The sequence below is a fragment of the Siniperca chuatsi genome, linkage group LG8 (assembly GCF_020085105.1).
Source record: "Siniperca chuatsi isolate FFG_IHB_CAS linkage group LG8, ASM2008510v1, whole genome shotgun sequence".
NCBI classification, from domain to species: domain Eukaryota; kingdom Metazoa; phylum Chordata; class Actinopteri; order Centrarchiformes; family Sinipercidae; genus Siniperca; species Siniperca chuatsi.
In genome coordinates, this window is record NC_058049.1 from 4,154,747 (window position 1) to 4,179,361 (window position 24,615).

At 39.2% G+C, this 24,615-nt stretch overlaps 1 protein-coding gene across 2 annotated transcripts in view; it reads right to left on the reverse strand.

The window, feature by feature from the left end:
- Positions 1-950: 950 nt before the first annotated feature.
- arhgef37 (Rho guanine nucleotide exchange factor (GEF) 37) overlaps positions 951-24,615 on the reverse strand; it is a 35,436-nt gene continuing 11,771 nt past the window's right edge. For both annotated transcript variants that reach the window (XM_044205716.1, XM_044205715.1), the window contains exons 6-17: positions 22,673-22,802; positions 21,004-21,151; positions 20,652-20,851; positions 20,208-20,338; positions 18,760-18,864; positions 15,627-15,740; positions 15,187-15,356; positions 14,047-14,194; positions 13,579-13,707; positions 11,637-11,832; positions 10,343-10,512; positions 951-5,334 (exon numbers count right to left, since the gene is read on the reverse strand). In XM_044205716.1, the coding sequence (XP_044061651.1) occupies positions 5,116-5,334; positions 10,343-10,512; positions 11,637-11,832; positions 13,579-13,707; positions 14,047-14,194; positions 15,187-15,356; positions 15,627-15,740; positions 18,760-18,864; positions 20,208-20,338; positions 20,652-20,851; positions 21,004-21,151; positions 22,673-22,802 (1,860 nt within the window). In that variant the 3' untranslated portion in view covers positions 951-5,115. The remainder of the gene's footprint in view (positions 5,335-10,342; positions 10,513-11,636; positions 11,833-13,578; positions 13,708-14,046; positions 14,195-15,186; positions 15,357-15,626; positions 15,741-18,759; positions 18,865-20,207; positions 20,339-20,651; positions 20,852-21,003; positions 21,152-22,672; positions 22,803-24,615) is intronic.

The window sequence follows — 24,615 nt, forward strand, 5'->3', positions numbered from 1 at the left end:
CTTCAACCGAACTGCGACTGTTTCACATCATTAACCACGGGCAAGTTCAATCTGAAAACGGTTTGCACCATTTTGCTACGGTTTCCGGGTTGAACGACGTTTCCTCGAAAAGGTGTGAAACAGGCTTTGAGGCAGGTTTTCCCAATCACAGCAGCATGTACAAAAGTGTTTGCCCCCTTCCTGATTTCTTATTTTTTTGCATGTCACACTTAAATGTTTCAGATCATCAAACTAATTTAAATATTAGTCAAAGATAACACAAGTAAACACAAAATGCAGTTTTTAAATGAAGGTGGTTATTATTAAGGGAAAACAAAATCCAAACCTACATGGCCCTGTGTAAAAAAGTGATTGCCCCCTAAACCTAATAACTGGTTGGGCCACCTTTAGCAGCAACAACTGCAACCAAGCGTTTGCAATAACTTGCAATGAGTCTTTTACAGCGCTGTGGAGGAATTTTGGCCCACTCATTTTTGCAGAATTGTTGTAATTCAGGCACATGGGAGGGTTTTGGATGGACATTGGACTGGAAGATGGTGAAGACCATCTCATGCATCTCTTTGTTATTTTATTGTTTCTGTAATGTTTTATGTCTGACATAAATTGTGTTTAGTGTTTCTGGAATTGCAGTGAGGAGCACAAGACATTTTTTTCTCCACGTGGGGAATTTAAAATACGCTCTATTCAATGAATGCAATGCCAACCCAAACAAGCAAAAAATAATAATTAAAAAAAAATCAAGATTAGTTAATTGATTCTGATCTGATGTCAGAAAGGTTATGATTTCCCATTATATTATATATTATCCTATTTTCACACAATTATATATGATAACAGTTTATCAGTTTTAACTCTGGTGCCTCTGCACTAGGTTTCATTGGTGCAGACTGTCATTAACATCTAAATGGGTTTTCTTTTGCAGTAGTGTGAAGTGACATGAGGACTCTGACCAGGTTTCTGTTTAGTTTTATTGAAGCCACACAGTTCACAGCTGCCCTGACAGATACTACTGCTGCAGTGCAGAAACTCCCATCTGCTGGGTGAACACATGTGTGTGTGAGTGAGTTCAGCATCATAACTTTGGCAACACTTCATGATTCATGTCAGGTCCTATAGCCCTGCGGCGTCAAATAAGTTAAAACAACAGTATGACTAAACAGAGTTACAAAACAATAAATTATAAACACAAATGCTGTACAGACTGTAAAACCAGATCATCAGCAGGTTAAACATGTTATACTTCACATGTTGGTTTGATAGCAGGTTAATAAAAAAAGAAGGATATGAACAAAATGTACAGGATTATGTTTAGGCTCTGCTCTCAGGCAAGCACTAATACTGACAAAGGTAAAGAGGTCTAACACACACAAACACATTCCAGTTACACAGTGAAATACACAGGCTCTCTCATCTACCAACCTAGGTCTCCTACTCCCTCTAGTGGTGGTGAGTTGAAAATGAAAGCCTCTTTTGGTAATAAGGGCACACACACATAAACACACATTTCTGTACGGACATCACGAAACCTTACTTGTGTGGTCTCTACATTATCCAGTTTACATTACATTATCCAATTTCTGATCAAACAGTAATTTTTCAATGGAAAAATACAACCTTTGCTACTTTATACAGGGTCATATATCATAAGCATGTGACTCAATCTTTTCCCAGGAGTGTGTGGGGAAGTACTAAATACAGTATCTACATTTTTTTCTCCTCAGGGAATAAGAAAATACTATATATAATACAAAAGTGATTTAAACTTGCAGGGAGCATCACCAATAGCAACTTCATACTGTTAGTTTGTCATTAATGGTTAAATAAATACTAAACAGCAGAATATATGCCAAAATGCAAGGTTTATTGCCATTACCTGTTTTAAACAACATTTAATGGCTGAATTGTTCCTTTCACCCTAAACTGGCCTTTGAAGAGGTGAAAGCAGGTAAAGTGTTGTCAGGTTGGGGGATTTTCTTTATTTTCCTTCATCTTACTAACCTTGAGGACATTTGGTATTTTGGTATATTAGTAACATCTCACACACACACTCTCTGTCCCTCCTGCTGCTCTGCTCCATCCTGACATTCAGACGGATGGGAACAGCTAAGCTCCAGCTGAGCAGCTCTGAATCCCAGCCTCCTTCCCTCTGCTTCGCATCCACAGCAGCTGATACAGCACAATCCAGAGGAAAAAGGCTCAATTTTATGCAAAACATGCTTGTGTAATAAGAAGTCCACTTTCAGGAATGTCATATGCAGTCACTGTCAAGCAGACGCCAACATGGTGGGAAAATGATCATTAAGATTGAAATGTTGCTTCTCTCTCTCGGATACCCTTAAGATCTCTGGGCAGGCATTGTACCATGCTCATATCACATGGGATGGATGGAAGAGATGGGAAAAATTCCCTTGTTCATGACTTGCGAATGTTCACATCATCAAAACAGGTGTATGATTACAGAATTGGTCACGTGAGGAATAAAATACTGTTCATTGACATAACACCATATCCACTGAATTAGGGTTTAATCATATTGAAAGGCGGTCTCTGGCTGATGTGAGGCGTCCATGTTGGTTTGGTTTTCTGCCACTTTTGTATTATTAAATGCCAAGTTGGATATTTCAGACATTTCAGGAGAGTTTCCCCGTCGTAATTATGAATTGGATGTTGACGTGAACGCTAAGTCTGACATGAACGGGGTATCTAGTTTGTTCTACTCTACGGAAGTTGTCCAAATTCTTGCTCAGCTCTGATTGGAGCATTAAGTGATAGGAGTGGGGCTTGATTGCAAAAAACATTAAAACAATGGAGAGTGCATCTTTCTTTCTGTCTCTTTTCTAATATGATGTGTCCACATTATTAGTTGGTACAGTTTTGATGATTTGGCCTTTTCCATTAATGCTGACATGTTTGTTGATTACTTTGTCAGATATGGGATAGCTCAATATGGTGGGCCAAACGATAACTGTTGATATTCTGGTGGACGTCAACATCTTTTTACCATTAGATAATATTTTTAGTTGTAAATACATCAGCATACATAAACTAATGGAGATGAAGACTTGACTCCAAATCCAAAGGGTATGTTTGCAGGATAAGGAAATTATTTAACTTAAAGCGATGAGAGCTGTAGAACAAAAATGCATATTTTAAAATGGAAATAAAATGCACAGAAATAAAATGTATGGAAAAGACATTCTCTCTGCCTCAGCAAATACAGAAGAAGTGGAAGTATTGAGACCATGGTACTTTTTTCCAGTGCAGCACGGTTCCTCTTGTCATACAGGTCTGTATGCCTTGTGACAAGAAGATACTGAAGCGGCAAACGTTCACTAAAGCGACAAAAACAATTAAATTCTGCTGTAGCTAAATATTTTCACAGTCCAGCCAACTTGAATGCCACAAGGAGACGCGACCTGCATTGATTGAACAGTATCCATAGCAACAAGCATCATCAGGTGTCTATGAATACAGAAGTAGGTCGCTTAAGTCCGGTCTATACTATTTTATATCATGATTAAAACCTCTTAGTCTCTTACTATAATAGGCACAGAGACAATGAAAGCACAACAGTAACACATCGCCTTTACAGATACAGGAGTGAATGTAGGAAGAGAAGAGAGAATTTAAATCAGCTTATGGTTAGAGAGGGAAAAGGAAGGAGGCGGAGAGAAAACCGACATCCAGACTAACAGGCAGGCAGGAGACTCGGCACAGAGTTATCCTGCTATTCCTCCTCATGACCTTTTTCCATTGTATTTTTCAGTTCTTCTCCATGTATAAAGTCCTTCCTCTGTCTTTACAGACACCTCTTCCTCTCCCCTCTCTCTGTCTGTCTCTCTCCTACTCTGCCCTGGAGACATTTTACATTTACATCACATTACACAGTCTGAGATGATGAGAGCGCTGTGTACCTGTCAGTCTCGATACAGTACTCCTCCTGCCTCCAGGTGAGGAGGAGGAGGAGAATCAACACACACACACACACACACACACACACACACACACCTGTCAGCCCAATTTCATATCAAATAGATGCGCACACACACTTTTTGCTCTCTGTGTGTTTAAGTGTTTCAGTTAGCTTGGTAACTCACGGACACATGCAGTCTATCGTTTCCAATTCAAGTGTCCCTTTGTCCCACTGGAGGATCATCACTTCTTTCTTCTCATACAGCTCAGATGCCCCCCCCATTTGCCTTCAAAACTATTCTCCCAGCATCTCTGGTGCTTTGTAACAATAGCCATAAAAAAGAAGATTGTCTTTCAGTCTTAAGATGCAGAGTTAAATTCCATCTCAACAAGCTGTGCTAATTAGCACTTTGGCAGCACAGATGCATAACATACAACTACCAGAACCAGGGCTACAGCTTCCTTCATTTTTTCCAGTGTGTCACAAATATTAACACTAGTAAGGACAGGGATTATGTAGGGCCATGTCCACAGTAAAGCAGAAAATCTTTGAAACACTGATGATATATTAAAAGGTTATCCTCACACACTAAAAATTTTGATTCTTTTACAGGTTTACCATCCACATTGAAACGTCACACCAGCAGCACAAATGTATATATATTCTCTTTTGCACATGTTCCAGCCGCTTGAGCCAACAGCTTTTCGCGTTTTCTGCCAAGTGGCTTTCTGGCTTTCACACTGTTGCACCGTCAAACAATTTTTTAATGTTTAGCTAGAGTTTGGATGACATTACAGTCAGATGTCAGTGTTTTTAAGCTCAAATTAGTTTGTCTACAACATTGTGTGAGACTTGTGTCTTCTCCACTTTGGAGGGCACTTTTGTGAAAAGAGATGAGGATACATTTAAAAATTCAATCTGTAAAACTGAAAAAAAGAAGTCAACAGAATCTGGAATTTTTTGTTCTAACACTGTGGCCATCAAACTATTGTATTTAATGTCTTAAACACTGATTTTGACAGTGAAAATCAAAATAACTGATAGTCACTATGTAGATACATGCTATTTGAGAAGCAGATGCAGCTTCATTATAAAAATAGTGCTGCAAGCTTTCTAAAGACGGTATTGATGAAACCCTTGTCATACTGTACATGCTGATACTGTTCATGCTGCTGTTTGTCCTCTCCTTCCTTTCTTCCCTCCTAGGAGTAGGGCTGGTATGTGCCAGGTGGCCCATTCCCCATAGGCATGATTGTGAGGTAGTTGGAGGGCACGTAGCCTCTCTGCCCACCTCTCGCCTCCACAAGACTCCACTCAGGGTTCCCTCGTTTGTCGTGGGGCTCCAGGACACGAACTGGCTCGCCAGACCAAACAGAAACTTCATGGTTTCCTCTCGCTTTGAAGTCATAGGCTGCAAACACCTGGAAGAGAGGATGCTGAGTCAAAAACTAGAGTAAAAGTCAGCCATGCCAGGTACCCTGTGAGGCTGTAATGTTCATTCCATAGCAGAGAACAAAATGATGGGATAAGAGGAAAATCTAGAGACAACTTAGTTATTCTTAGATCCTTACTCGTAGTAGAGGGGAAAAGATATAAAATTAGGCTTGAGTGTGGCATCAAAGGAAACGTCATGTTGTTACATAACTCAAAAGGGTTTATCCTCTGTAAAGTGGCCATTTTATGACTCTCAGGCTCAATTTGTCTTTTGGTGTTTACTGTTCTCTACTGTGTTTGTCCAACTAAGCCTGCTAATATTGCAGCGCAGCTCTCCTTTAGCACAGCTGGATCTCCAATGCGAGCAATTAACTGCATGTGTGTCAAGATGAATAATTATTTGGACTCAAAATGTACAATGTAGTGTACACTTTCTTGTTTTTAGCCGGTGCTAACCATTGCTTTCACCTCTTAAAATGACAAATGTCTCAGACAGCAAGTCAAATCAGCTGTCACTAATTAATCTTAATTCCTACAGCAACTTGATAACAGGCCAAAACTTCTCTGTTGTCGGGCTTAAGCGCTCCCTGGATGCAATGTCTGTACTAGTGATTGGACGATATACGATTTTATCGCTGATCTGGCTAAAAAAAAAAAAAAAACCACTTGTGAATATCCTCATGAGTGACTTCAAAAAGCTGTCTAGATCGCCAATATACAGTCCTATATTGTTTTTCTGATTTATTTTGAATTACCGAGGTTTGGCACGTCTCACTCTCTAGGCCACAAGGTTAGCATTAAGTGCCACAGTGTTGTTTTTTCAAAGTAGTACAGTTTGACTCTATGCCGCAATGCCAGTTGGACTTTTGTTAAAGGATAATTCCTGCATTTCTTAAGTCAGGGGTAAATTATATATACTGATGCAATTGTTGAAATTGTTGTCTGTACCATTTGACATCATGGTAGAGAAGTGAAAAATAGAGACTGATTTAAAAAAAATACAGGAATTATCATGAAAGAAAGAACAGACGTTTCTATTTTTTTATTTATTTATCCTTTATTTATGCAGGGGGACCTTATGATTTATGATTACCTTATTTAAGATTGTTTGATTTTCACTAAAGAGATGTGTGTCCTCTCTGTGATGCAATAAAAATATTTGTTTCTTAACTAAATGTAGTGTGTATAGTGTAAGTGATTTCAGTATGTTTAGTGCCATTTTAAGAGCATATTTGAATGATTATTGGGATAATATCATGAATCACAATTATTTTGGCAAGGATAATTGTGACATGAAATTTTCATATTGTCCCCTGCCTAGTCTGTACAAAGCCAATCATTTCTGAGGGAAGAACCTTCACTCTGTAACACCACTGTACAATCACAGGTGGACTGAGCGTTTCCATGGTTCCAACAGAGTGACACGTCTTCTCTCTAGCTCATCGCTTTACCTCAGTTTCAGGAGTCGCATTCTCTAGTTAATCTTTCATTTATCATATTAATGATTCAAGATTATAAACCTAATAATTTTGAACCAGGACCTCAAGTATTTGGATCAAGCAACTTGTAAAAAATATGGTGTGTCAGATTAAATAGGTTATGACTGTTGTTTCAATGTGTCAGATACTTATTTTAACAACATTTAGGTAAATATAAGCATCAGATTGGACTCTGTACAGCCAATACTAAAGTACTCGGATTGGGATCGGAGCCAAAAAAAAACTTGATCAGGGCATCCCTAAATAAGGGCATACACACACACACACACACACACAACACAACACAACACAACACTTCAAGAAATGAGCAAGCACGAGAGAATGCATGCACACAGGTACAAAAGCGAACACACACTCAGGCACACACACAAATGCTAACACAACCACAAATCATGTTAATATTCTCTGAAAAGGTTAATCCTACTAGTTATGTCTTGATAAATCCCATCACCACACACACACACACACACACACACACACAGACAGAATGAAGGCTTCCTAATGAGCCCTGTGTTGGTATGACCGAGAGCCCCAGCAGTGCTAATAGCTGAGTTTAGCTGGCTGCTTGGTGTCATTAACAAACCCTTCACCTCAGCTCACCTTTCAGCTACGACATTAGCTCTGCCCTGACGGTCTACACCAATTAGCATTTAATTAGCATTTTGCTGGACAGAGACAAGGAGGAGAAAAAATAAAAAAAAATAGTAAAATGGCCTTGGTTCTCGGCTGCAGAGTGATTCATGCTGTAGGAGCTGGGTGAATATTTGCTGCAGCTATTTTTCTGATGGAAATGAAAGAGCTGTGAGGATTGTGGTGTAGCTAAACGGCACCTCCCTGTGTTGATATATGGTCATGACAACATGGTGGGGCCACAAATGTGAGAGACAGAGACAGAGTTAACGGAGACTGCCTGCATGTCTACAAAAGCCACACTGGAATTTATTAATAATATTACTGTTTTCTAGGATGTCTACAAGCTGCAATAACATGACAGGACAGACATGTGAGGAAATGAGAGATTTAAATTTGATTATTTCCGACAAAGGCAAAAGGACAGTCTGCTTAAAGGCTCTTATTAGGGACAGAAGTGTAAATAATTCTTGGTGATGAAAATGGTGATGAAAGCAATATGTGAGACATGGGATGGAAAGGACAAAAACTTGTTAAAACAAAAAATATTTCTTGTTATAATGACATATGACAAAAATGTATCTAATTAAAACAAGAAACTCTTGTTATAACATAAGGTGGTATGTTGTTACAACAAGAAACTTCCATATCATGTTAAAATGAGAAAAAGATCCAATCAGTGCCTAAAGAGAGAATATAGTAGCCTACATGGAGGGTCACAGGGGGGCTGAAGCCCATCCCAGCTCACATTGGATGAGCGGTAGGGTACACCCTGGCCTGGAAAGACTGCTATAGTTCAAATAAAAAATAAATAAATAAATAAAAAATCTATTTTCTGTGGTGGAAAACAGCAGCTCAGTGTGGATAAAAGAACAGAACGGAGTGAAAAAAATGCTTTTTTTAATCTGTAATAGTGAGGACAGGGCCTGAGGACGTGTATGTTCTGTATATGAGCAGACTCAGGGTCATGAGGGCTGGACGTGGGGAGGAGGGGGCATGAAAAACCGCCTCTATAAAAAGGTCACAGGAGCAATCACTCACTTTAACAGGCAGTGTGGAGGCCTATCTCACACACACACACACAAATCTGACGCCTAACGCTTTCCTGCTTTCTCATCCACTCACCTAAATCTCCCTCTCTCCCATGTACACATCCACATAAACCAGCACAAATGTACAAGCCATGACACTCCCCTCTCACACTCACATGTGTTGCAAATGTAAATCAGTCTCACAACCCACACACACACACACACACACACACACACAAGAACACGCTCTATCTCAGCCTGCAGTGCTGCGTCGCATAAATTAACTCTCAACCCTTCACACCGTAACCCACTTACAAGGTTAAACAGCTAATTATGGACCTTCCCATTAATAACACACACAAATACACAAATCTACATATGTGCACACACTACCTTTCCCACACACACTCCAGTATGCCATCTTACAGACATGGGCACACACACATTATTACACTTGCACGAGGCTGGACATGCAAGGATTCTCTCTCTCTCTGTCTGTCTGTCACACACACACAGACATGTGACAGATTGATGCATCCGTAGCAGAACGCTGTCACATCGATCAGTTAAAGCTACAGACACACACCGAGTCTGTAACGTTTAATAAAGGAAATTAACACACACATTTACAGTTTGGAGTTTAATGTCAGACAATTTAAAGTCATAGCAGCAAGCTGAGGTCGATATTGGCTTAGCACAGTTATATCGGTATCTGTGTATATGTTGTCCTATATGCGCGGATATGAAAACTTTTTTTTTTTTAATAAAACATAATGCAGAAAACAATGCTTGGGGTAATTTATAAATGGTGTCATCACAAAGTTTGTCCAGCAGAGTGCGCTCCGACTCCATTGTTAACAATATTCTCAGCACTGTAGCATGTGTCGGCATCACAGCTGAGCAGATGGTGGTGCAGAGTCAAACAGTGTGTTCATGGTAGGTTGCTAACTAGTTTGTGAAATACATTGCTGGAAAGTTAATAAAAAATTAACCCATCATTTTCTATATTTTACTCTCCTGTGACAACCGTCATGTCACTCATACTTACTCGTTTGCTACATTAGCTAGCTAGCTAGTTAACCACGTAGCTACTTTCATACCTTGTCAGGCAGAATGGGCTAAGATGCTCACACAACAGCCTCCACTCAACTATGTGTTATGACATTAATAGGAGTGTAATGGTAACGTTACATATATTCACACCTAACAGTTTTGTTCAGGACTCGCAGTTTGGTACACCCTCCAAACCTAACAATTCCCGTCGCTGCATTTGTGAAATTTTTAAATTTAAAAGTCTGGTTTTCCACCGGATACGTTGAAAATTTCCCCTGAACGTTTATAGCAGTGGTGCTGTTCTCTTGATTCAGCAGCAGTTAAATTGCCTTTTTTATTATTATTTTTTATTATTTTAAGATGTTTACAATGCGAAAAAGCTGTGCTTCCTGCATAAACCAGCCCCTGTTGGATCGGCAGTAGGCTTGCTTGTCCTTGTGTTTTGTTTTTTTTTTTTTATTTATTTATAGTTATTTGTAACTATTAAATTCCCAGTGTAGATTACAGTTCCTGTGCACTGATGTCATTTTGGACAATAAAGTTTATTTTTAAAATGTAGAAAATCCTGCCTCTATTACATATCTTTGTCACAAGTTTTTGATAACCACATTTGAGGGATCATTGCAAAAAAATGTGTGTTTATGTATATATAAAATTCCCCCTCTCACTCCGTGGGGTGGTACGTGTCATCCTTAAGCTCGGGTCCTCTAGCAGAGGCCTGGGAGTTTGAGTTTGAGGGTGGCTCCAGTAAATTCAGTAAATACAGTCAATCAATCAATCACCTGGAAGAACGGCCGGCTCATGACCGTCAGTGGCCGTCCCTCTGGCGTGTAGGAGTGTCTTCTGATTCCTGTCACGCCCTCGTGCAGGATCAGGTGCGGCGAAGGGGGCGGGTCCTCTGTTGGCTGGTGATAGCGAAGCAGCTTGGAGGAAGGAGCGTACCCTCTTCTGCCTGCATGCAACATACACAGATAAAAGGAGGCGTTGTCCATGGAAAAGCTGTAAAACGTTACCATGTAATTATATATTAAGGCGGTAACTAACGATTATTTGTATAAATCAATTAAATCAGCAGCTTTTCTCAGTAAATAAATGTATTGTTTGGTCTAGAAATGTAAGACAATAGTGAAAAATAGGCATAACATTTTTCCAGAGCCAAGCTGACGTTTTCAAATTGTAGTTTTGTCTGACCCAAAAGGTGTTCAATTTACTATCATTATCATAGAGGACTACGAAAAAGTTTTGAGAATCAGTGAATTTTGGACATCTTTGCTTAAAATATGACTTAATTATAAAAAATGCTTTTTTTCTTGATTTACTTTTGTATCATTTAGTCAGTAACACTAAAATTTAAAACTAGATTTGACAAACTTATTAATATAAAGTACGTATCCTAACTTGTATTTAACCTCTTCTAAGTGTTTAATCCAACATAAAACAACAAAATAACCCTATCTGCCAAAGTACCTGGTTTACTAACCTATACTAAATACTTGTACACGTATATGATTTCTGGTTAATTGCAATAATAAACACCCAAAAGATGGCGTCAAAGCTGCATTTAAGAAAAGCTGCTCTGGTGTTACAATATTTTCTACAGCAGTATCAGTAGCATCTGTAATTCCTGGGATTTCTAGCTACCAAGCATCTATTTTAACCTCAGATATAAATTAGACACTGTAGGTTATTGTTCTTACTTTCCACATCTGTAAATATAGAAAGTAAGTGCTTCTTAATTCATCTTCATCACATATAACTTGGCTAGCCAAAAGAGCATTATGTCTCATAACATTGTTCATTCATATCTCAGCTTGCTAATGACAAGTACCAGCTTTTTTTCTCCCCTTGAAGGCCACACTCACAAATGATGCTCTTATAAATGTGTCTTATTTTCCTTTAGTGTGATCACAGAAAACACAAATCCAAGAAGAAAACATCACAATACAGCCAACACTGTCACAGTGACAAGTGAGAACTTGACATAAGCAAAGATTGAGACGAAACAAATAAAAAAAACAGGAAAGGTTCTTGTTGATTAACATTTTAACCAGCTACCCAGCAGTAGTTGGTTCTTACCTCCTGCATCGACCAGCCATCTTCGTTTGTCTCCACGGCTATCTGCCTCACTGATAATGGCCACCAGCTCCCCTTTGGCCAGGTTCAGGTCCAGGTCCCGGCTGCCCACCACCGTCCCCATCACCTGGTAGATCTTTCCAGAACCATGCTTATCTGTTAGCTGCTTTAGACGCCGCTGAGAGGATGGACTCAGAGGCTGACAGAAAAAAGCACAGGCAGAAGAGAAGGTAGAGTGAAATGTAAGGAAACTAAATATTAGATTAGGTAAAAAGGACAAGATAGGCCTGAACAGAATAGAAAACGGTCACGTTGAATTATCTAAAAGCATGCCAAGCTGAAAATCTAACTTAGATGTGTTTATGAAGTTATACAAAGACGTGTTTATGTGGGCTTACATGTTAATCTGATGTCACACCCCAAAACTGGAATCTGATCTCTTCAAGTTAAGGGCTGTTTTAAATTATTTACTTATAGAAAATAAGAAAATCCTTAATTTCAGCTTCTAATTTAATGCAGAAAGCCTCAATTCTGAAGATTTATGTCATTTAATTAGAGAAGATCCTGCTGTTGTCCAATCAGAATATTAATAATTTGAGGACCGAGCCTTCACATTTCTACCTTATATACTCTTTTGAATGAGCTAAATCTGGTTGTTACCTGAATCATAGTACACATTTAAAAATAAAATCATGAAAATTAATCATGCGGGAACCTTTACTGTGATTTTGCATGACAGGCTCAGCTTAGCAAAAACATTAAACATTTCCCGTCAATGGATCTGTGAACATACTGGGAAGTGATTAAGAAAGTTGCAAAACAAGAAGAAGCACATTCGGAGTCTACTCATCTATGACGGATTTACATGAATGACGTAAAGCTGCAGATATGATGATGAGTTGGCAAATTCTTTCAGCTTGTATGACATGTTGGACAGTACAAAAATAGAACCTGTCAGAAGCTGTTAAAATCTAATCTAAGGTTATTATTATAACCTATGACTAAACATGACATGACTGTGTAACCTGCTCAGGTTTCCTGGCAAGTTTAAGGAATGTGACCCATTTGAACACATCTGACAGGTAGTCAGCAGGACATACTGCAAAAAACTATTATTATATAACAATGCTGCTATTCTAGAGAATTGACAAGCTAACACATGTTAGCTTCCTATTAGGGATGTACTGAGTCTTTTTTTTTTTTTTTTTTTTTTTTTTTTTTTTAAACTTCTGAAGCTTTTATTGAGGTTTCCGAATGAAGCTTTGAATATCTGTCGTCATATTTTATGACGTCATCACCCTAAATTTTTTTTTTAAATATGAGTTAGTCTTCTTTATTAAATCAACTTTCTTTAATGAATATAACTCGTCAGTTTCGTCAACATAAATACATGTAGGCAGCAGGCTAATACAATAAGGGAACAAAATAATGATGAAGTAATAATTGCGCCCTTAGGCTAATAGCAATATTATGCTACAACAGAAATGGCAATAAAATAAATCGAATGTTGATTAAGATTTCATTATGAATGAAGCTTCGAACTATTACAGGTACAGCCGTACATCCTATGTTAGCATTACACTCAATCATAAGACCGGGCGCAGCTACGACTGTGGTCAGTCAAGCTTGGTGGAAATTCAAATCACAAAGTTGGACGTAGCTAAGACCGGCGTAAGAGTTAAGGCCTACTTTTTTACGCCCAGCTGGTGCACTTGGCTCGTGTTGTAGTCTGTGCAATAAGGAAATGTGACGGAGGTCAGGTGTCCAATGATTGTTGTTATAATGATATAGTTAATTTACGGTCTTTTGACTGTCTAGTAACATTTTATCTATCTTTAACTTTAAAAAAAAAAAAAAAAAAAAAAAAAAACTAGGCCTGGGTTTCAGAGGGTTAATGAAGTAACAACCCAACAAAATACACTATTTCAGCTCAGTTTGTACCAACCTGGACAGCGGGCGCATTAAGCGTGTCCTCTACACTTTGACACAAAGTCTCCAGTCGCCTCGCACCTTCCAGCACTGCAGACTCGGCCCAACCCCAGAATGCACTGGGGTCGAGAGTGCTGTGAGGGAGCTGGAAGAAGACCGACGAAAAATAGGGAGAAAGAAACAAAATGAGTATAGAAAGGAAATTAAACCTTTGAAGGTCATTAATGTTTATATAGCCTACTCATTGTGTACTGGAACATAGCTAACTCATCGTGTTTTTTTATTTGTTTGGATAACTGATTGGCCGTAAGAGGGAAGTAATTCATTTCTCCACCTCACTGAAAACTAACTGTGCTAACTTCAGCACAGTCTTGGACAACACACTGATACAACCTGGTGCCCAAATGTTGATCTATTTTTCTGCTTTACCCTATCATCAGTGTAGAGGCTCGAGTGGACAACACATCGTACATAAAAAAATTACCTGTTGTGCAAAGCTCTGGAACAGTTGCTCCATGTCTGAGGCGAGGTCTTTATGCAGACAGCTGAACGTCCCCAACATGCTCCAGATCATCTGCAGAGCCAAACCATTAAACTGAGGAAGCTCATTGAGGAGCAACGTGTTGATTGTCCTGTGAGGAGAGAAGAGGTTTACATGTAAGTCAGCTAGACTTTTACACAACTGCAAAAAACTCATTTCAATATTTGATTTCAATAACATTTTATTTTTTCATTAGATGCTACAAGCTCAAACTCTATTTTTTACATCACTTCAAAAGGGTGTATATAGACTATGATAATTCAATGGAGGAGGCTGTGAAAATAGAGCCACTGTCTGGCTTTACACAGACTCAGAGAGACAGGACTTTGTTAGTGGAGTAGTTAAGAATCAAATAGCTGAATATATTCAACAGCAGTAAACAGTTTATTACAACTGAAGTAGATCCCTCTCTGCTTAAACTGGTGACAAAGACAAAAAAAATGTTCAGACAAATCAGACAAAATCAACAGAACACAAACTTTAAACCACAGTGGAAATAATGCTAAAACGTTTAGTAATGGTATCAAAGTCAAAAGTCTGGTATCGTGACAACACTAGTAACTATGAAGGGCACATAGTCTGCAATACTAGAATTTCAGAAAGCAGTAAACTGATTTGGGTAACTGCCACAATTATTTCAGAGTGATCAGAAAATCAGTTTAAAAAAATACTGTCAAGTGCTAATGACAGCTTTAAATCTGTTAAGCTCCCATCCAGCAAAGAAGCAAGTTGTCCTACTAGAAAGTACTTTTCTGTTGCTCATTTCATTAAATTAAAAGTATTACTACAGTGTATGTATACGTGGGACAAGTTTTGCACATTTTTACTTGCCACTGGATCAGCATTTTGTCATGTCTCTTACACCCCTGTAGAATGTGAACAGTTTCTTTAGAGCACTCTAATAAGCGATCAGGGTCAGGTGATCACTAGGTGAGGTTCAGTGTCTTGGTCAAGACTCCAATATGGACAGATGCACTGACTCTCTGTGGATTGACCCTGTGACACTCAAATTACTGGTATGCCACACACTTTCCACCCATCAGTCCAGCCTGTAACTTTAAAACAATCCCTCTCTCTCTCTACCTGTATGTGTTGGCCACCTCCTGTTCCTCAAAGCTCAGATTGGATTTGTCACAAATCACTTCGTAGTCGAGCAGCTTGTCCAGCCTTTTCCTGATCAGGTTCCGCGGGCCCACCAGGAGGTCACGGAGCGCACACAGCGGCTTGTGGATTAACGTCCTCATCCTCTTCTCCTATATGGAAGAAGAGATGATGATCAGACAAATGGTTAACGCATCAATCATTTCAGACTGGCCTGATCCATTCTTCAGAGTGTGTTTACTTTTGATACTTAACTTACTATGTTTTTTTGCCAGTACTTTTTTCTTTTACTTAAGTGCAATTAATAAAGCAGCAAATTTACTTGCAGTTCAGTATTTGTTTTACTGTGGTGTTACTGCTTTAAGTTATGTATAAAATTTGACTACTACTGGTATCTGGATGCAAATGTCGGAGAGACTCACAAATGTTGGAAGAATCCACTGTCTGAGAGCAGTAGTGATCTCCTTGTAGCAAATAGGTGCCTTCTCTCCATCCATATCCAAGTCAAACTCCTCTGTTTTGCAGGCCAGGAACCCCTGCAGACCAACAAAGAAAAAGGAGCTGTCAAACCCTGCTCAGGTCTCTGACGTCTCTTAGGTTCATTCTGATAAAAGACTGTGGGATTACTGAATTCACCAGTGTTTTCTTTTTTTAGTTTTCAAGGTTCGAACTGATTGCCATGTACAAATTAGAGGTTGTTAAGAGATGTTACTTTGTGAATATACAAGAAAATTGTCAATTATCCCAGCAAGAGGACAACTGTCCTGGCCTGGCGAAAATAACTGGCCTCATGAGTTGGAAAATGTAAAAAAGGAGGAGGATACAGTGCTGTTCGTTGTTGGTTGGGAATAGAGGAAAAACAGTTTCAACAGAGGATAATTTTAGAGTGGAAAGGTACACAGAAGCTCATGTGTTTGACCTCAGGGACTTCAGGAGCCTCTGAGTTTACACAGTGTGACTCAAACATGTTCAAGAATAAATATCCAGTTATGTTTCACTTATTCCACTTCTCCACGGGTCACATGGGCTGGTGCAATCTGGATGGGGGGAAATTATTAGATATGCACTCTTTTCACCCTTCATTCAAGACCTGCAGGTGTTCTTAAGAAAGGCACTTAACTTCCAAACTTGTTGGTTGTACTCACAGTGAATATGTGGATTTGAATTAGTATGAAGGAAACAGTGCTGACAAGTAAGTTTTGTAAAATTAATTCTTCTGGAGCCCAAAGCATCCAAGGAATTATCCCCTCACATGTGACCCAGATTTGAAGTTTACTCATTAATGTATTTGGCAAAAAGTTACAAAATGACATTTCCTGAATCCCAAAAAATGGGATGCTCATATCAGAATTTCAAAAATTTTTGATGATGATATGTTCGGTATCTGTGGAGATGCCTCAGTTAAACAAAATTCACATTTACAAACTGTAACTAAAATGTGTTTGATCTCTAGTACAAGGGACATGATGGTGTTGTTACTTTGTGTATTCTCTAAACATGTCTGTGAGATCATACTGCTGTGACGTACGGGTCACTTCTTAGAATAGATACAAAAACCCTAAAGTGAGACATGAGCAGTCGTTTGACAGTAGATAGATAGTCTGCAGTGTCAGGGCTCAACAATAAGGCTTCCCCAATTGCCCAGGGCAAGTAAAATTTGGAAGCTCACTTGCCACTTGGTCAAGTGGTAAAAAAGAATAAAACACCTTGTTTTTTTCAGAGCCAGTGATGACAGTAGCTAAAGAGTGAGCCATCTCGCTTCCTTCTGCACATGTATAGCACCAAAGATGGTGGTAATAAATAATTTATCAAACTCAGTCCAGGACCTTATTTAAATCAGCAATTGCACATAAGCCTGACATTCTAACCTTCAGGCCTCTGTCAACCTGTAATGTCCGTCATAATGATACACCCTCATTCTTATCAACAACAGTCAGAGGCTGCTAAGAAAAACTGTTTTATTTTATGATTCATTTAAAGGTGCTATTGATAACATTGATAACATCCAGCCACTAGATGACGCAGTCCCCCTCCCCCTTCCATTCCAGTGGTTGCCAGTTCATTGCACAACCTGCATATTTCATGGTCAAGTGGAGTGAGACTCAGACTCAAGTCATATCAAGTGATAAATCTTTCATGATAGCATAATGAATTCATTTTGCAACATATAGCTATACATTAACTATAGATTTAGTTTACTTTGTGCGGTGGTGTTTCATGTAACGTTATCTATGGTAATCTTAGGATATGGCTAGCTAGCCTTAGGTAACCCTTTCCCTCCCATTATTTAATAATTATTAGGGACCCTATATTGCAACACTTACCATAAAATGACATTTCAAATCATCCTTACACTGTAACACATTAAGTAAATATTTATTTTCATACAATTAAAGAGTACAGTACATTGCAGGGATGCTATTAAAACCCACATTAGACAGACAGCTACAGTAAAAGTTGACGTTAGCTAGCGTTAGTGTTAGCGTAGTGTTGACCAACATTAGTCCAAGTGTTTTCTTGCTGAAAGCAAATCTCATAGCGGGTTATAAAATAAACAGCTGAGCGCCACACAGGAACAATGGCTACAGGGAGAAAGGACGACTATGATCATATTTCCAGATTTTTATGTTAACGTGAGTACTGTAGTTGTTGAGCGCAATGCAGCTGGCTACATGGCTAGCTAGACACAAGTAAGTTAACGTTACCTCAATAAAGTGTCATAATAGGGCTAATGTTAGACTGCTAAATGAGAAGACACCCTCAATAACAGTCACGTTTTGGGTCTAAACACTATAATGAGCAGATTTATAGTAGTTCTAAACTTTAATTTACCTTCGACATGACACATTGGTAATATATTGGGATCCCACGTCCATTCTGTTCTTAAAGAAGAGCGACCGTCTTTTCATAAGCTGACGAGTGACTGGTCAATCAGCTTGCCCTGCATCAACTTATACTGGCCCCCAGGCCATCGGTTATGTCGGTATGCCCACTTCTAAATCCCCTCTGATACACATCTTCATTATAACGTTACATTGTTTGAGACGAACTATAACGTTAGGTAACAGGAGGCAACCATCACTAATGCTAAGGATTGTAGCTGTTATTTTTCTAATTTTGGTGACAACACATTAGTTAAGGTTGTAAGGACTATGACTGTCGGTATTTTTTTGTTTATTTTGTTTAAATATGCAGAACTGTAATTTTATGGATTATTGTTGTTCCGATGATTAAGCTACGATAGCTAATATGTGCTTATGTCAGTGTCCGTTTTTTCCACACTAACTGGCAACTATACCACGTCACACCAACCAAACGTCAGACATCCCACACAGAGATAAACAAAACATTCATTTTGGACCCGTCAAAATTTATAAAATGATTAATTCACAAAATTAAATTTTGTTTTTATTATTTAGTAAAAGTGATACTTCATTTTTATTTAAACCATAAAAAACAGAAATGAAGTCATTAGGTTTTAACATATCAACAGCAAAATGTTAAATAACAGGCATTAGCTTTTAGTTAGCATAATGTAGAATAAATGCAGCCTACCTGCAGGTGGTGTAGGTACGTCTCCACGTTCTCAAGGAGCTCCAGGATCCCATGCTCCAGAACATAAAAGAAACCTTCAAGGGCGTCAAACTCCTCATCCACCAGCTAGAGCACAACACACAGGGAGACATATATTTGTCATACAATTAGATAAAAAGATGCTTTATGTCCCTGTATGTCAGGACATGCCATGGGGCTTTCATCTGTAGGTTGCAAATACAAGATCCCATCTACTCTTTTCTAAGCTCTAATTCCTCTCATTTCTCTGGGCCTTTATTAATTTGTTTTTATTAGAATACATTTAGGGCAGTATGGCTCTGACTTGGCTTGTGATTTTAATGTAGCTGTTTCAAGGAAGCATATTTTGTAGATGCATTAAACCACTCAAAGTGTTAGCTAAATGCTCAAAATATACAGTAAATAATGAGTAGAAAACATTCTACATGCTTTTTATTTGCTTTGATTGCAAGATGTAAGCTTTCTTTCTTTAGCTGCCAGATCAGCACATGCGGAATGATGCTATACATATTTGGGAACCTACAATATAAAATAATCACTTGTACCAAACCCCAGACCCCTGTAAGTACTGCTTTCCATGCAGTTATGCAACACTGGTATAACGGTGCATTTTGTCAACATGGTTTCTAGACACATAGCTTGTTCCCATTATCCTTCCGAGCTTTTCCGCTTTTCTACAAAGTCATACAATGTTCATCATTCATGTATGGTTGGGAAGGGTGCTCCTAGTCCATGCTGTCCTGTAAGGCTGTGGTTGCACTTGTTTTTAATCACCAATTTATAGCAAATAGCCTCAAATGACAGGCGAACGCACAGAAAATTGGGTTTTGCAAAGCTTCAAAGTGTGATTCCTTTATATTCTAGGTATATGCAATGCAGTTACAACCTACATACTGTATGAGAAATGTCAAAAGGCAAAGTAGAATGTAATCCAGTCAGCACATGTTAAAAATAAAGCCACAGGAGACAAGTGAGTATGCTCATGAATGTGAACTCTTGGATCAGACCAGAAAAACCTTATTGGACTGACAAGTGTAAGCATAGGAAAGCACAGTGTAGCAGGCCAGAGCAAACAGCAGGTTCAATAAACGCTCATATCATATGTTTTCTCTGCAAATTAATCACTTCTCTGATTAATTATTAACTACTGCATTGCAGAGGGAGAGTATGTACTTTAAGATTATTGATGGCTCAGAGGCCTGGAAGAGTTGCCTTGAGGTATAAGCATGCTTAAACGTTAACTGTAACATGTTGCTTCTTTGATTCTTATGGGTTAGGTTCTCCTTTCGAATGCCTAACTCCAAACAAGGGACAGTGATGGCCAGGTCATGGTCAGTTACAGAACAGCATCCTGGAGTTGGCTGGGATCCTGTGTTGCACTTCAGCAGGGAAGGTGTTATTTAAGTAGGGCCATTAAAGTTCTATCTTACCTTAGGTGCTATTCCAGTCTCATGTTTGATGTGCTGGCTGATCCTCGATGTCTTCTTTGCGATGCTGTGGGTGTTGAGGCGGTTGATCTTGTCCTTTATGGTCAGGGTTTCTGTCTTCTTGTATTTGTCAGCTACAATCACAGTATGAGGGACAGTTAATCTGGAGTACAGTGCCAGTCCTCCCATGCAACTGTGACTCTGAAGAACATCTTCACTGTGTTTGTGTGCATTTAAACCCACATAACTTTATAGAAACACTACTGCCTTCCTCCACCTGTTGTGCTGCATAGGGAATTGAATCCCTGACTCTCGATATGTCAGTGCCTTGCTGCACTAATTGGATCACAAAGGACTATATCATAAAAGGAAATAACACACATATATATATTTTTTTTCATTATCAGTTTATATGATAATAGTGGACTTGATGGTAACCCGTCTCACCAACTTCTCTGAAGCGTTTGTACTCATTGATGCGACAGTTTAAGGCGATGGAGGTGTGAGCGGTCTGCTCCAGAAGTGCATACGCTGGGTGAGTTCTGTCAGTGTGTTTCTGGATGGTCTGCAGGAGGAGGGGGTAGCGTGCGATCCGCTGCACCGGCATCACCAAAAAGAAACTCAGAGAGGTGGCGTTTACTTCAGGCCTTGAGAGATGGACAGCAACAATGAATGGTCATAACCTCAAGACTGAAATCAACAATGGTTACATGTTGGGTCTATTGTTTATCCAGCTGTAATTTTTGTTATTTTATGTTTTAAGCAATACTAAGTACAGTTGAAGATGATATAAACCTACGCTGAGGCCTTGATGACTCTGACAATCTCGTTCCAGAGCGCCTCCTTCTGTTTGTAGCTGTTCTCCAGCACTGTAACATTGTTATAGTTGGCCAGGTATTCCTTATAGGCTGACTCAATGTCTGAAGACATGCTGAGGAACGAATCACCTGTCAGGAAAAACATATTTACTTATTTACATATAGAAATCATGCTCAGTCAGCACAACACAGGGGTTAAGTATACTAATTATAGTATAGTTTTTGTAAGGATACCAAAAAAAGGTAAGAAGTACCAACTTTAAAATGCTAATATATGTTTAAAATATTTTATTTTTTATTTATTTATTTATTTTTAAATCAAATTAGCTGTACCCTTCATTTATTTGACTAATTTATACAAATGAGAGATAGCTCATTGTGGAATCATGTAAAAGACAACCCATGCTTTCAGTGACGCTACTACCATTCTGATTAAAAGAGCCATAGACTGCACAGAACAACACTCAGTTAACACCAGTTAAGTCTCGTCATAGTCATCATGCAGAAAGCCAGATTTAATCAATAGCCTCCATGCTGAGAAACTATACAATGTCATGGGAAGAGACACATGTAGACATGTCTTGACTATGGGGACCCAGAATAAAAAAAACACCCTTCACTTTCATTACCCCCTTTCAGATCACCATGTTGTACTTACACATTTTATACAGAATTTTGGTGCAAGTGTGAAGGGAAAATAAGTTGAGTTTTCTTCTAATTTTATTTAATTTTCTGCTATCGAACAGAAAAAAATCACCTACTTATTATATACATTTTTACGTTTGTTTTTTGTCCAGGTTACTTGTTACATACACAGTTTGAGGTCTATATTCTTATCTTATGTGTTTCAGTGTGTTTTTATTGAGGGCAATTTTCCTCTTAACTCTTTAACACCCAGTTTCAGTCAAGGCTTTTTTTTTTTAAATGACCACAATGGCCAAAAAAGATGAGAGTCTAATACATCCATACAAATATTACATGTTCATATTGTAGCTTTTCATAGTACTACTGGTCTGTGAAAGTGCTAGCATCCCATAGTTGGAACAGTGGTTGTTATGTCCTTTAAAAAAGGACAAAGAATGTCTGGAAGTCTGGTTTGTTTGACCAAAGACTGCATTGTTGGTACACATTTAAAGACACATACATCTAAAAATAATCAACAATACCACAAATACAAGAAGTACATTGTGGCCCTGACAGCCTATACCTCTTCAACTGTCACCTCTCACACATTAGCATGTAGTAATAGAGTAAAATGTATAGCTGCATTCCCAGATACACTACTTTAACAATAAACTATATTGTGTGTACATTAAATTGGAGATGCACCCATTACACCACCCAGAGACCTTGCTGAGACTGTGAATTTGTCAGTGTGAACTCGTTTAGATTATCACATGAATGTGAAAACCACCTCGACAAGACGTGTGAAGATTTTATTTGTTTCCTGTCAACAAGTGTGATCAGAGCATTGATCTAGAGAGAGAAAACCTCTGTGAAACCAGCAACGATCTAACCACTTCCTGGTGAAAGGCTGAATAAGATCATGTTGTCAGGTAACAAAGACAACCCCAGTCAATAAGATGGGAGATTTGGGGCTAATACCGATAAAAAAAAAAATGAAAGTGAAAGTTAAGTTTTATCCCTTACAGAGTGTCTCCAGGAAGAGAGGGTCTCCAGGCTGAACCTGCTTGTGGTCCAGCAGGCTGAGGAGTCGACTTGATACGTCCATCACATCCTCTATGTAGAGAAACATGCTGTCCAGGTTGGCTAGAGGCGGCTGCAGGCAGACAGAAAAATGCACTAATTAATTTACTGATGCACAGAATTGTAGACTGGACTAAGATTATATTTAATACATAGAATATAATATGACGTACATGCAGACGCAACACAATCATTTAACTTTTCCCCTTGACCAAGTATTGGAGAGTTAATTTCCCCCAATAGCCCTTCCACTTTTTTTTCCATTTTTCATATTTTTTAATTTTGTGCTCATCCATAGGTCTGTCCTTGCACACCATAAAGCCTGATTCCATTATGTTTAATGATTCTTCAATTTAATACCAGAGCAACTGAGAGGACATTTTATCAATTTCTTTAATTTTGCCCAAATTGAATCCATTTTTCTAAATGTTTGATTGATTTGATTTCTGAAATGACTGAATGTGATTTATTTGTGTTAAAAACACACTGAATCCAAAGAACATGTTAAAGTGAGAACACTTATTTGCAACATAATTTTTTATATATATAAATCACCAACTGCCAAATACCTCCAACAAGTAAGGAAAGTCCTAAGAAGTCAGCTCAATGGCAAGAACAAGGCCCAGGCAATACAGCTAAACAGCTACGCCCTGCCAGTGATCAGATACCCTGCAGGAATAATAAGGTGGCCAAAGGAGGAGATCGATCACAGACGTTAAGAAACGAAAGCTCCTCACCATGCATGGAGGGTTCCATCCCAAATCCAGCACCCTGAGATTATACGCTAGCCGTAAGGAAGGCGGCCATGGACTAGTGAGTGTGAGAGCCAGGATGAAACATCCAAGATCCACAAGTACATCAAAGACAAGGCCCCAACAGATGACGTGCTCAGTGAATGTCTCAGGCAGTGGGGAACAGAAGAAGAGGTATTGGAGGAGGGACCATCATGGGAGGACAAACCCCTGCATGGGATGTACCACCGGAACATAACTGAAGTGGCTGATATCAAGAAATCCTACCAATGGCTAGAGCGGGCCGGACTGCAGGACAGCACAGAGGCACTCATCATGGCTGCACAGGAGCAGGCCCTGAGCACCAGAGCAATAGAGGCCCAGATCTACCACACCAGACAAGACCCAAGGTGTAGGCTGTGCAAAGAGGCCCCTGAGACAACCCAGCACATAACTGCAGGGTGTAAGATGCTGGCAGGGAAAGCATACATGGAGCGCCATAACCAAGTGGCTGGCATAGTGTACAGGAACATCTGCACGGAGTATGGACTGGAAACCCCGAGGTCAAAGTGGGAAACACCTCCAAAGGTGGTAGAGAATGACCGAGCCAAGATCCTGTGGGACTTCCAGATTCAGACTGACAGAATGATAATGGCGAACCAACATCATGGTGGTGGACAAACAGCAGAGGAAAGCCGTTGTGGTTGACGTGGCAATACCAAGTGATGGCAACATCAGAAAAAAGGAACATGAGAAACTTGAGAAATACCAAAGGCTCAGAGAAGAGCTGGAGAAGGCCTGGAAGGTGAAGGCGACAGTGGTGCCCGTGGTCATCGGAGCACTCGGGGCAGTGACCCCCAAACTGAGGAGCGGCTACAGCAGATCCCTGGAAGAACACCAGACATCTCGGTCCAGAAAAGTGCAGTACTAGGAACAGCAAAGATACTGCGCAGAACCCTCAAGCTCCCAGGCCTCTGGTAGAGGACCCAAGTAATAAAATAAATAAAAAACACATTAGTACATATTAAAACTTGAATTAAACATGTTGATGGCTCAAATAAAATTAGTTGAATAACAACAGGTATTTCTGTTTTTAATAGGTTACTTAGCTACTTACAGCAGAAAACAAAAATAAATGTTGAATGGCAAAGCTAA